Genomic DNA, 13,564 nt, shown 5'->3' on the forward strand with positions numbered 1-13,564 from the left:
ATGAGCCTGTGAGATATCAGCTTATCTGACACCACTGAGGTCAGGTTTTGTTAGCTGTGATTGTTTTTTGCAGACTAAAAACTTATTATAATGTCCACTTTTTGTTATTTTGTTATAGAATAATGTTTTTTAAACAGCACAACATGTGTTATAATAAATAAAAATATAGTAAAAGTACTTAATTAAAACAATAAACTCTCCATGTGGACTTCGGGTCGACTAAAACGTATATGTTTTTGTTTTAATTCAATTTAATTGCATCTAATACAAATAAACATGCGTAGAAAATATAAAAACACAAGTAAAAGAAGCAATAATAAAAAAAAACATTACATTTTATAAAAGAAAAAATAAATAGCTAAAAAGTTAAGTTGAAAGCCTTAATGAAAGATTTGGTCTATTTATAATCTATTTACGCTGTTAAAGGTTAAAAGTTAAGGTGTTAAAAACTACTACAGCGTTTGATTTGTCTGTTCTGGGCTACCGTAGAAACATAGCAACTCTAATGTATCTAAGACCTTATTATTGTCTGCCAATAGATCCTTCCTGAATGTCACACACTGGACCTTTAAGTGGCCGGAGAGTGATGTCGTATTTACGAGCCTGGTGGTACAAATGTCCGAGCAGCGCCTGAACGCGCCGCAGTGTGTGTCGAGGACCGACTTGCTGACTGACGGTTGTTCTCGATGCTGTGACACCAAAAACATGTGAGTTTCAATGTTTTTATATCCTAACATTTACTGTAAAGTGTACGTCTGTTAGAAGAGCTTAGAGTAAAACCAATATCGTGTTTCAAAGTAATCAATATATAATGTTTCGGGTGCGGTCTGTTTTTTTTTGTTGGCATGATTACTTTCGATTTCTTTTTTGTGCTCTTTAAAGTGCTATTAAAAGTTTTTATAACAGATTAAATGTCATTTCCGGAGAGAAGGTGAATAGTTGTATTGTTATAGATCAGCCTGTTCTGCTCTGGGAAATGTTTTTGGAGTTAATTATGACTGCGTAATCAATTTGGAAACAAGATTGTAAGTGCGCAAAAAACAACCACAGGAAGAAAGGAGCCTATTAAAAAAAAACCAAAAACAGACAGACAACCATCTTGTGACACCTGCGGTCATCAGTCACACTCATGACATGTTTCATCATCAGTGTTTGTTTGTTTGTTTACTCAGCATGGAGAGCTTCACAGAGGTCGCAGCCACCAACTCCTCAGCACGCACTTACTCCCAGGTGGTGTTCACGGACATCCCGCAATCATACCCGCCGTCAACCCACATCACCTGCAGCTACACCCTCACCGCAGCCTTCCAGCCCAACCCCAGGGACTGGGTGGGCATCTTTAAGGTGAGGAAGAGCAATGACTTATGCTCCAGTTATTTTCCGTGAAGTGGAAGTCTTGGTCTAACTTCTTCCTTTCCAGGTGGGTTGGAGCACAACAAAGGATTATCATACCTTTGTGTGGGTGGAGCCATGCCTGGATGTGGTCGAGCAGCAGTCTGTGACAAGGCAGGCTGGTTTTAAAGGTAAGAAATAGTTTCACTTTTGCTGCAGGGGTTACATAATGCGTTGTCATGTTCATAATATCCTGTAAGAAGTTTCAGTATAAAGTGTAAACAGTTGATGCTTCAGTCTCTGTTTTTATGAGCTGCTGTGGCACAAGTCTGATCCTCTGGCTGCGTGTTTATATAGAAACTCAGTGCCTTCATACAGGTTATCTGTTGCAGTCAAATTCTCTATGCAAACTAGAGAGTCAGATTTTATTTTTATGTGTAGGTTATCTAGCTCTTTGTAGTAGCTGAACAGAGTCTTTTAGGCCACAGTATGACCTTTCAGTGCAGGTTACAGCCTCTGTGTGCCTCATTTCCCTTCTCTAAGTTTCATTTTAGGCCCCAAACATCCGAAAGTGTCTCACATAATGCAGTGGATCCTTTATAATTGTCTTCTGACCACTAATATGTATCTTGGGTCTGTTGGCTTAGGGCTAATTAGTTAAATATACAGTATATGTCTTTAAGGTGTAATTAAGAACATAAAGAAGGAGGCAGTTTGTATTGTTTGGTTAATGAAACACCTTAAAAAACACACACATATTGTAATTAATGCCGGGAATGAAACAATATGTCAGTTTTACAGTAAAGACAAGATACAAATAAAAAGAATCGAGGGTCTTCAAACACTATTGATAAGTATAATAGTGGTTATTTATTGATTAAACGATCAACAGAAAATAAATCAGTTATCTATCGAGCATAAATGCAGAACTTTTCCTGATTTCTTCCTCTCAAACGAGAGGATTTACTGTATTTCTCTGTCTTGTATAATTGTAAATTGGATATTTTTTTGGTTTTTGACTGTTGGTCAAAACAAAACAAGCAATACAAAGACATAAAAGGGGTTTTAAGATATCGTGATGGGCACTTTTAAAGGTTCTTGCTGCAGCAGACCTGTGTTTGAATCCGACCTTTGGCCTTTTGCTGCGTGTAATCCCCCCCCTCTCTCTCTCCCCTCCCCTTTCCTGTCAGCTGTCCTATCAAATAAAAGAAAACTAAATATATATATATTTAGAAAAAAGATCTTCGCCCTCTAGCAGTCTGCTCTGTTCTTGCCCAATTAGATTACTACCTGCCAAAGGATGAGATCGAGTTCTACCAGTTCTGCTACGTCGACAGTACTGGCCAGGTACGAGGAGCCAGCACTCCTTTCTGTTTCAGAAACCCAGTGGAGCAAAACATGGACAGCAACTCGGATGACGACCTCCTGGTTATCACGACACAGGTATCTAGATTTGGAGATAGTGACTGTATCTTTTGATAATGCTGTACTTGCAGCAGGGCTGTTGACTGAGCTCTGTGACACAACTCTTTATAATCTAATGGGATCAGATGGCTAAAGTAAATACAGCTTTATATTGATTCAATGTGCTTCGTTGAACCCAGGAACAGGTCGAGCAGAGCGTACGGGAGAAGGCCGAGCTGCAGAAAGAATTGACTCTGATAATGGAGGAAAACGAAACCTTGAAAAGAGCTCTACAGAAGGAACAGCAGGATGCCGTCAGCTTTAAGGTCTGCTTATCTAATTAATCGTAACATCTCGGTGATAGTGAAGACATTTACTCGTTGCAAAACTGTCGAGTTAAACTTTGATACGAGGCACTGTGTTTCTTTTCTACAGGACGAGAACGAACAGAAAGAGAAAGAAAAGAGTCAGCTGCTCAAAGAACTGGATCAAATCAAGGAGCAAAATGAAAACTTAAAGAGCACCTTACAGGAACGGCAGAAAGAAACGGACCACTTAAAGGTTTGTTGTCGATCCACGTGTGAAAATATAAATGTGCTACAGAATCACTGTGAAAACCTAACTTTTGGATGTCAATATTAGGAGGAGATGACCCAAATAACGAAGCAGATGGAGATACGAGAGCGTAAAGCTGCTGAGGAAAAAATGAGTCAAAGCTTGAGTTTCGACGAAGCAGCAAAACAAACTGAGGTATGACGTTGTTGCATCTCACTGTTAAATGCTCCGACTAGAGTCCTTTTTATGTTTTTTTAAATATTGCATTTGTTTCAGACGCACGCTCAGGGGAAATACGACCGAGCTGTGATGAAGATCAACCAGCTCAAAGAGGAGCGTGAGGAGCTGAGGGGGAAGGTCGATGCTCAAAGTCTGGAGATCTGCACGTGAGTCAAGTTAAAGTCGATGACAGCTTATAGAACTTGTTGCGTAATGTTTTCTGAACAATAAACAGATGTTGGTTTTTTTTTGTGTGTTTCAGGCTAAATTCCATAATCAGAGAAAAAGAAAGGGAACTGTTCAAAGTGAAAGACAACATCCAGCTCCTGCAGGTACTTTTCTGTGCAACAGTCTAACTCAGACTATGTTTAAAGGCTTGAAATGTGGTACTGACATACTTTGGCATACAGATCTTACATACAAATGAAGAAAAACGTTATAATTGTGTGTTTTCCATATGAAATAACACTATATGTGCGTGCATATGTTTGACATTTAACTTGCTATGAGTTCATAGATATCAAATAATTATAGTTTCTGAGATAAAGCCAGTTAATAATAGTTAAAAATGTCCTGAATAAGCAGTAAAAAAAGTTGGATTTTTTAATAATTTCAGCACACTCATGCGACAAGCTCCTGTTTATATAGTCCATTATGAAAGTTGCACACAACTATTATTAGTCCGGACAAATAAAGAAGACTAAATATAGTATGATTTCAACTGCGGCCACAAATAGGTTAAGGAATTAAGCTAGCATTACTTAAAGATCACCTCCAGTCACATATTAAGACATATAATAATCAGCTTGGAACAACAATGTATGTCTGATGTGTTAAAGTCAAATTTCCACATTAAAATCCTTTTAAAAAGGGATCTACTTTTCTAGTGGCACAGAGCGGCTAATTATTAGCTGTTTAATGTCCTGATGCCAGACCAGAGTCAGAGATGAGAGATGTACTGTAAATCTTTATAAACAGCTCACAAATATATAGTTTAATTCTTAAAAAGGGGTTTTGTAATTTCCTTAAACAGCTGCTCGCTGTAGTTTTCAGCAAAAGTTACTCAAACAGGAGGAAATGATGAATTTGTTGGGGAACTATTTTCATCTGCGGATTAATACACATTTGGTGCTTTAGGTGAGTATCTGCAGCTGCAGCTCTTAACTCTAAAAGATCCACTTACTAGCTTTTTCCCCCCCGAGTTTTCAACCACATCTCAAGGACTTCGTAAGCGAATGGCGCTGGCTCAGGTGTTGCCATGTGACCTGATAACGAGTGGTTGCATATCTGGAGACATCGAATCCCCCGTCTCGGTTCAAAGATGGTGTTTGGCCTCAGATGACACCTGAGCCAGCTGCACCTGCTGATGAAGACGGTGACATGTGATTTAAAGCTCCTGAAGAGCTCCTAAGTGGACCTTTTAGTTGAGATTAGATGAATAACATGTATCAGGTCTGATCCTTTAAGAGACAGACCGTAAACGGACCATAACTTTTAACTACTTTGCCAATAAAGTAGAGCAACATCACGTGTTAAATGCTCAAAAATGCCATTATAAACACTTGTAATACTGCGATTGTTGTTCATCCAGATAAAGACAGGACAGGTCGAGATTTGGGTCCAGATCTGAACTTTGGTCCTGTATTCAAATGTGTGTTTTACCAGGTTGATCTCAAGAGCAGCATGAAAGCGAATGAGAAGCTCACTGCTGAGCTGCTGAGGTTGCAGAGCCTTGCACACAACATGGACGACATGAAGAAACAGAACCAGGAGTTATGCAGGAGGCTGTCGCAGCAGGATACACCGCCGAACAGCTCAGAAGATGATCTGAGGGTGGGAGCAAATTTTAACGAAAGAGGCTTTTAATTACAAACAATGACACGGCGTTCCTCTGTGCTTAATGTTACGATGTCCTCCCCTTCAGGAGCAGTGTCAGACTCTCACCCGCAAGCTGCAGGACACTCAGGCCAAGTTGGCGGCTGAGAAGGAGGAGTCCAAAAACATCAGGAGCCGAGTGGAGTATCTGGACAGAGAGATGATGCAACTCAGGGAGCAGCTAGAGGGCGTGATCTCATCCTATGACCAGGCTAACCGGAAATGTAACAAACAAGAGGTAAAGTGAAGACAAAAACCTCGGTTCAGGTTTATTTATGTGGCCAAAAGTTTGTGGACAAGTTGTTTATGTTAGTTTGAGCTAAACCTTTTAGTTCTAATGAAGGGAAATCTTAATGCTGCTGCATGCAATGAGGCTGTATTTTTAGAAACGCTACAGAAGAAGTGAGAGCTGAACACTCTGTTTTTCTGGTCTCGGGAACCGACATCAGCTCATGAGTCTCAGCTGCATGTACGGTTGTTTGAGGGAGGAAGGGGGGTTGTCACGGGTTGGACGTGGTCAGCGAGATGTCACCGCAACCCCCAAAGCAGACTGAAGTGGACAACCCACAAAATAAAAGGTGTAAAATAAAGAAAAAGCTAAAGAAAACTTTAGATTTCTAAAGGCTTTTTAAATATTTGGCTTCTCTGAGACTTTGAGAGAGGCTGTCCTAGAGCTGTGACCAACGCCAGCTCTGACCTCAACCTCAGACAATGTTGAGTAGATCAAAGCCTGAAATCAAAAGAGAGGAACACATGATGTCCACATACTTTTGGCCATGTAGTGTATAACTCCTTCTTCTTTCCTTTCGTTATTTTTCAGCTACAACTCAGAGAGGCCCACGAAAAGATTGCAGAGAAAGAAAGCGAAATTGAAGACAAGGATCACTTGATCACGCTGGTGCAAAAAGAGAGAGAGGACCTCGTGAGAGACAACCAGGTACGTTTTACACAATCGTCTCGATTCAGAGGGTCGCTGTGTGTTCTGAGAGTTTGTTCAACTGTATTTCTTCTGCCAGAGTCTCACCAATGATATTGAGGCGCTACGGAGAGCCTACGCTGACATCCAGGCGTCTCCCCCCGCCGAGTCGTCATACATGCAGCCTGACGTCACCTCGCCAGCTGGCACTGCGCCCGCCGGCCAAGACTGGCAGCAGCTGGAGTCACCTGAACAGACTGAGAACCTGTATGAGACCATAGGTGAGTGACGGGTTTAGGATTGGGCGATATTAATACTATTATTATATATTGTGAGACTTTCTATACAGAAGATTATATACAGATTTTATGTGTTTAAGAAGTAGCTATTAACTTTAACATCTCTGGGTGAATTAAGGGCCGTCCACACCAAAGATTTCATGCCTATCACCACCTAACAGCTTAATCATCATAGCTGCAGGCCTCAAATAAACAATTAACGGTCATTTTTAAAATAATTTGGCCTGTTTTTCTTTCCTTGCAGGGAGCGTTGCCGACCAAGAGGAAGAGGTAAGTCAAATGACCCGAACACTCATATGATTCCTCTCCAGAACGTGCTGTCGGTGAGCCGTAGCGGGTTATTTATCTGTATTTTCTTACTATAATCTTTCCAATCACGAATCACAAAATGAACTAAAAGTGGTAGAAAAAGGAAAACTGAAAGAACTAGTATTTAAAAGCAGGACACAGGGCAGCTGAACTCCACAACACATCCCTCGACTCCCTCTCTGGATATTCACACACGGGCCTGAGAGTGACTCAACTGTTTACAGTTTATTTTCGAAGCGGACCTTAAAACATAATCCGCTCCCTATTCTGTTACCGCCTCTAATGCCCGGCCTCTATTTCTGTTCCCTTCGCAGTCGCTGGTGTGCCGTCACTGCCAGGAGAGGTTCCCTCTCATAACCCAGCAGGAACTGGAGCAGCACGAGCAGAGTCACAGAGTCTGTCCCTTCTGCACGATGATCTGTGACAACATGGAGCAGTCTGTGTTTGAAGATCACGTCTACAGCCACGAGGTGTGAGAATGGGCGCCGGGTCCAAAGGTCCCGTTGGGTATCACTCATGTGTTGGGGGGGGTAAAAAAAAAAAAAAAAGGTCTTACAGGTTGGGTTGTATGTAAAAGGACGTGCTGTTTTCTTTTTCTTTATGCACATTTTTTACTAATTTACTCCAAATGACAAATTTACTTTATTCTTGATTATTTTCCGAAGCACACTGAAGTTTGGTTCTTCACCACAGCCATTAGTGTCCATCATGTGTCCAGTATGCAGTGAGAATCAGCTGGCAGAGACTTGAAACCTGCCTGAGCTACGTAATCCATCGCAGTGAACATCATGTCCTCATTTATTTTAGGTCAAATGTTGTCTAATGATTGCGCAGTGATGCATTTAAAAGTGGGGATGGATTGGAAAGGTCTGCGGTGGATTACCACACAGGTGGGTCTGGGTATCGTTTGCCAGTAAGATACCTCCAGAGTGCCTGTGCTGATACCCAAAAATACAAAACCCCTTTATTGTGATTCAACAATAGAAGATAAAATTGTCGTCTGAACACAAGCAGACGTGTTTTGCCTGAACAAAATAGTAAAATTGGCCTCATGTTAGGAAATAAAACGTCTGTGCAGCCAACGATTTAATAAAAATATGGAAAACTTGTATTTTAATGATTTTAAATCAGGAATTACCTGTTTAAAGAAATACGTAAGATAATAAACAAGATAATAGATCCGACCAGATGTTTGATATCAGCTTTTTGGGAAGATCTTTTGGACACATTTTGGTCCCCAGGGTCACCCAGCCCTACAGAACACTTGAATAAAAGTAGGCATGATCTTAATAGTTAGGAATTACCTAAAATTAGAGGAAAAACATGTTAAAAAACAACCTTTGGTATGCTTTGGAAAATAAAACAGCAGGAAGGTAAATATATATTTGTAGTAAATAGGCTGAAACATGCTTGAAATAGTTCCTTTTTAAAGAGATGAAACTTTAAATATTAATGAAGCATGGCACATTTAAAACTTCACATATTAACCCCAGTTCTCCTTCTACAGTATAGCTTTGAACTTAATCATCTCTCAAGGGCGAAAGTAACTGGGATCGTACCGATGTATGGATTTATTTCTGTTGAATTTAAAATGTATGACAGAACGAATTGTTGGTGAGGTTAAGCAAACGTAAACAAGCGAATTTATGTCAATAATCAGTTCAAACGAATGAATGTAAGTGTGTTTAATGCTGACAATAAAAAAAAATTAAATGCAGATGTAGTCTTTTCTTTAAAAGTTGTTGTTTATACATGAAAACTTACATGTTCTGTACATTGAGAATTATACATACCCACCCATAAACCGTGACACCAGCAAGACAACAGAGACTTCACACTGAAATTCATACGCAGTTTTAGTGGAAATCAAACTTCTTTCTTGCACTTATTGCTCACTTGGATGTAACTGAAGAGCAGCTGAGGAAAGTTTTCCCTCCTCGTGTCCAAAGAATGATCTCAGGAGGGAGTTTGCCGAGCCTGCCAAGCCCAGTGAACCAGCCAGCTCCATCACATGAGTCCTCTCCTCCCCCTCCCCCCTCCTCCCACCACCCACCAGGCACATATTGTTTACCAACATGGCCTCTAAAAGCCGACGTCGTTCCTTAAGGGGTCATCTGATTGGCCTCCTCTGGTGTGACGTCGCGGGAAGTCAGCTCAGAGAAGAGAGCGGGCAGCCAGTACTGTGATTCTCCAGCTGCCTGAGAATCCAACCAAGCCAGGCCTTCTTTCAGCAGGTGATCCTGGAAACAGGAGAGTTCACAGACTTACAATGCAGTTTAATACCTTTCTCAGTTTGACAACCGTGTATAACCACTTCTAGGACTGCAACTAATGATTATTTTCATTACTGATTCATCTATTAACTATTTAGGTTATAAAATGTAAAAAAAATAATTGAAATTTGTACATTATAATGTCCTCAATGTGCTTGTTTTCTCCAGGCAACAGTCCAAAAGATAAAACATTTTCTACCATTTATGACAATGAAAAGTAGCAAATCCTCCCATTCAAGAATCTAAATGAGAATATTTGTCAATTAACTTTCTGAAAATTAACTAATGGTTGCAGCACTAAATAATTCCTATTGATATAATTATGTTAATGAAACCTTGAGCAAGATAAGCAGCAGAAAATGGCTCAATGAATTAACTAATAACACTATATATGTATGTATAATTAAAAATGATTAACTGATTTAATGAGAGAGGAAAGGATTGAACAGACAACAATCCCACTTTTAGTTCCACTTAATAGGTGTAAGAGATACAAAAACACTTATTATATAACAACAATAATTATTGTTAATTTTTTATATAACATTATTGTCTATAGAGGAAAATGAATTCAGTGTTAGAGACTGACTCAGCAGAAGCAGTGAGAGTTGCTGCATTTCGTCACCTCAGTACTTTGTGAAATAATTATTATAATAATAATAAAGTTTTAAAGAAATAAGCTGATGTGAACTTACCAGGACGTGACACGCCCGCTCTTTCTCCCATTTTAGACTGTCCTTGATCTCACTCACTGTGACGTAGCCCTTCTTCTACAAATGAACAAAGAAACAAACAGACATGATCTCTCTCTCTCTCTCTCTCTTTCTTGGAATAATAAAACCCTTGACAGGAACAATAGAGAGAACAACCTGTTTTCCTTCTCACCACTGTAACCACATAAACTGAGGACAGTGGTGAGTTGGAGAATAGTGACATCAAGTGTTAGACTTTAAAACCTGCAGGTGGATTATTTTTTTATTAATTCATTCCCCAACTTTGGAAGCAAAAACCTTCTCCTTCATAAATCATATATAGTAACAAATTTAAGGAAAAGTTAAAATTTTTTCACGTCTCAAACTCACATCTCCATATGTACATTGGTTTTTAGTCATAGTTCCTCCTGTCCACACTGGCTATAAATAAATAAAGTAAATAAACATCTTTTTATTGTGATTTCAATGTTAAGTGATTGGGGGAAACCAACAGTCTCAGTTTGGTGTAAACATATAAGTTCATATGAGGCTTCAGCAGTCAGAAGAAACAAATCAAAGTTTTAGTCTTTTTAATACCAAATTAATACTTTGTCTTTGTTTCCTCTTCACTGCAGCTCAGGAAGGAAACACAAAGAGGGAATTTGGTGCTACAAATACATGTTTTTATAGACTGATCTGACATTCAGAGTGCTTTGTGGTTTATTAAACTGATTTGATTTTCTTTGACCATAAGACACGGTGATTATTTAACCATGTAAAGTCGCAGCCTTGATGGCATTTGATTCAGATTTGAGTGTTGTGTTGGAAACAAAGAGACTTTGGGACAAACGTGAGACCAACATATAAAGCTGAAGACACATTTAAATGATGAACTGTGTCTCTTAAAAAGATCTTTATACTGATTAAGACTCCATGACCAAAGTTCAGTATCTCAAGACAATGTCAGTGATTAAAAAAACAACAGCAAGAATAAATCTGGGTGAACAATTCATAGTTAACAGAACAAAGCATGTCTCAATTTGTGGTAAAAACAAACACGTGAGACCTGCTTTAATAAACCCGTCTTACCTCGGCCAGCTGTAAAACTACAGTGTGATCCATGTTGAGCTCTGCTGGGACTGACTGGACCAGGTAAGAACCACCAACAGGAATCATCCCAAAGCCGCTACCCATCACCTTCAGTTTCTTTATGGCTCTCACCAAGTCGTCTCTGGGGAGCACGTAAATGACTTTAATAGACATACAACAAACACATGGGGCAATATCAACTCTGATTATAATGGATATGAGCAGCTGTGTTAATACAAAACAGAACATTTGACACAGAAATGACACATTAAATATTCAGTAAGTGACACTTACTGGCTCACATCCTGAGCGTACTTTCCTCTTCCCTTCAGCACTCTCTGATGGAGTTCATCCAAAGTAATGAGCCCTAAAGAGGAGACACATGTTAACCTCTAAAGTCCAGTAATCAGGGAATCTACATCCTGCAGATGTTAATTATATAGTTACTGTGTTGACATGAATAATATCAGGGTCCAACACACTGATTATCACTTAGTTTTCAGTTTCCAGACAAGTTACAAACCTCCATTTCTGTGTTTCAGGGCCAAGCACACTTCAATAATCTGTACACCGAGCTCATAATAGAAGTCACCAACGCCGAGCATCTCAGACCAAAAACCTTTCCCGGCTGTGGGAGGAAAAAAAAATAAGTTAAGAGAGGTTAAAAGGTTATTTTCTACTTTAAAAAACACATTATTATATTCCAGAAGGTGTTTCTCACAGGCAAGCGGGTCAACTCCGATGGTGGCACACATTTCCTGAAACTGAACCCTGAACTGGGAGCTCTTTCGGATCTCCTGTTTATGTTTGCTGGCGAACTCCTCCAGGTTGGACTTGAAGGTCTCCAACTGCTTCGACATCTGGCAGGAAAACCGAATCAGGAGAGGGAATTATTTTCAAATCAACAACGCAGAAGTTGTGTCTGCAACACTGAATAAATACAGATCCATGTTTATATTTGTAAGTGGAAGTGAGGACTGTAAATAAAATGTTACGTTAGGATTATTGGTGTTTTGTTTTTATTCCAATAACAGATGATTTAATCTTTTATCTCACTTCTTAAAACCCATTTTTATAGACTTGTTTTTACGTGATGTGGTCTTTTTATGTTTATTTTTTACTCCAACCGTCTTTCAGTTCTGTTCTACTTATTTTATTTATTATTTATTATTTATTATTTCACTGTGTTCTGTAATTTAAACCTTGTTTTTTTTAAAAGTGCTACACAAATAAAGTTATTATTATTATTATTGCCAGGTAGGTTTTTACACACAGGAGGAATTTGTCTTGGTGCTTAAAATAAACAATCAAAGAAAAAACACACAAGAATAAAATACTTTTAAAAAATATATAGATAAATAAAGAAACTGTGCAGAAGACAGAATTATTATTTTACTTTTATCACAATACAACCAGTTAAATCCAGATTTTATTACAGATTTACAAACGCAGAATAAAGAAATAAACACATTTGCATTAACTTTATTGTTTACAGGAATATTTTAAAGTATTTTTAAAAATAAAAAACTAAATTCTGACTCACTTGAACAATTTGATCCTCTGCGAGAACATTTCCTCTCTCTTTATATTTCGCCTTAAAGAAAAAAGAAAGGAATAAAACTGCAGGTAAAGACATGAAAGTGTTTTATAAACTTTATATAAAATGTTTATTTGTTGTTGTTTACCTCTGCTAGCTTCTTCTTCGCGATAGCTCCCGCGCCGACGCCTCTCCGGTGCATTTTAGTGACGTTTACCGAAAACTTTAAACAAAGAATAGAAACTACGCGACTCTTTATCGCAGATTAATGTCAGATTATATAAATTTAAGCTTGTATTTGTGCGTTTTTATATTAATATATAAAGTGAAGCTACTAAGTGTTTCCAGTTTGACAGCAAGGAAGTATAGCCCTTCCCGGTCAATGACGTCAACGTGTTATCGTAGAGCGCCCCCTGGTGTCTCGGAGAATATTGCAGTACTGATTTTGTTTTATTGTTTAAAAACTGCTTTGTATACAAGAAAACATGTAAAATTCAAGCTAGAAAATACAAAAACAGAATTTAAAAAAAATCTCTTAATAGAGCTGAAGAGTCAAGAGGCTTTAAAGTAGAAAAAAATGTCTGTTTAAGGGTATAAAATACAGATAAAGTCACTAGTTTACGTCAAAATAACAACAAGTGAGAGTCTCTTCTTTTTGTGTTTAATTTATGATTTCCCTGTGCACATTTTAACACAGGAATCCAAAGCAGTTACAGCCCTTTATTAGCATGAAAGTTAAGACTAATGCATGATTTCTTTCTCTTTACATGAGTCAGAAAAACTTACAAATGCATCCATAATGTTTATAGTTGAAACATTCCTGAAAAAATAGGATCTTAGCAACATAAAACAATGAGTTAAATGGTCAAATAATCCATCAAAACATAAATTCCTGGGTGTGTTTGTGTGTGGAGACAGAACTTTATCTTTTATGATTTCTATCCACTTAGTTTTAAAGTCAAGATTAAAGTTTTAGTGGTTTTCATTCACCTAATCATTATTTTTGGGGTATTTGTAGTGTATTAAGTTCATTACGGTATTTTTATTGTATTTATTATTGTGTA

General features: G+C 38.4%; 2 protein-coding genes across 2 annotated transcripts; one reads left to right on the plus strand and one right to left on the minus strand.

Moving 5' to 3' along the window:
* Positions 1–558: 558 nt before the first annotated feature.
* On the plus strand, positions 559–8,626 carry calcoco2 (calcium binding and coiled-coil domain 2). Its single transcript, XM_051417669.1, has 15 exons — positions 559–707; positions 1,173–1,344; positions 1,421–1,523; positions 2,615–2,775; positions 2,937–3,062; positions 3,172–3,297; positions 3,379–3,486; positions 3,568–3,677; positions 3,773–3,842; positions 5,176–5,343; positions 5,435–5,623; positions 6,206–6,322; positions 6,402–6,582; positions 6,845–6,870; positions 7,224–8,626. Exons 1-15 carry the CDS (start codon positions 616–618, stop codon positions 7,383–7,385), a joined length of 1,911 nt encoding a protein of 636 aa, XP_051273629.1. The 5' UTR covers positions 559–615; the 3' UTR covers positions 7,386–8,626.
* A 9-nt stretch (positions 8,627–8,635) lies between these two features.
* Positions 8,636–12,881, minus strand: snf8 (SNF8 subunit of ESCRT-II). Its single transcript, XM_051417670.1, has 8 exons — positions 12,649–12,881; positions 12,507–12,557; positions 11,685–11,823; positions 11,487–11,591; positions 11,258–11,330; positions 10,964–11,105; positions 9,878–9,952; positions 8,636–9,149 (listed from the first exon to the last, which is right to left on the minus strand). The coding sequence occupies exons 1-8, from the start codon at positions 12,700–12,702 to the stop codon at positions 9,012–9,014; spliced, it is 777 nt and encodes a 258-aa protein (XP_051273630.1). The 5' UTR covers positions 12,703–12,881; the 3' UTR covers positions 8,636–9,011.
* Positions 12,882–13,564: the final 683 nt, after the last annotated feature.

Source organism: Dicentrarchus labrax, unplaced genomic scaffold (assembly GCF_905237075.1).
Source record: "Dicentrarchus labrax unplaced genomic scaffold, dlabrax2021, whole genome shotgun sequence".
NCBI lineage: Eukaryota > Metazoa > Chordata > Actinopteri > Moronidae > Dicentrarchus > Dicentrarchus labrax.

Coding starts and splice junctions, on each gene's coding strand:
- calcoco2 (XM_051417669.1), top strand. CDS start 616: ATGTCCGAGCAGCGCCTGAACGCGCCGCAGTGTGTGTCGAGGACCGAC. Junction 1,345..1,420: donor ACTGGGTGGGCATCTTTAAG/GTGAGGAAGAGC, acceptor CTTCCTTTCCAG/GTGGGTTGGAGCACAACAAA. Junction 3,843..5,175: donor ACAACATCCAGCTCCTGCAG/GTACTTTTCTGT, acceptor GTGTTTTACCAG/GTTGATCTCAAGAGCAGCAT.
- snf8 (XM_051417670.1), bottom strand. CDS start 12,702: ATGCACCGGAGAGGCGTCGGCGCGGGAGCTATCGCGAAGAAGAAGCTA. Junction 12,558..12,648: donor CGAAGAAGAAGCTAGCAGAG/GTAAACAACAAC, acceptor TTTTTCTTTAAG/GCGAAATATAAAGAGAGAGG. Junction 11,824..12,506: donor CAGAGGATCAAATTGTTCAA/GTGAGTCAGAAT, acceptor TTTTCCTGCCAG/ATGTCGAAGCAGTTGGAGAC.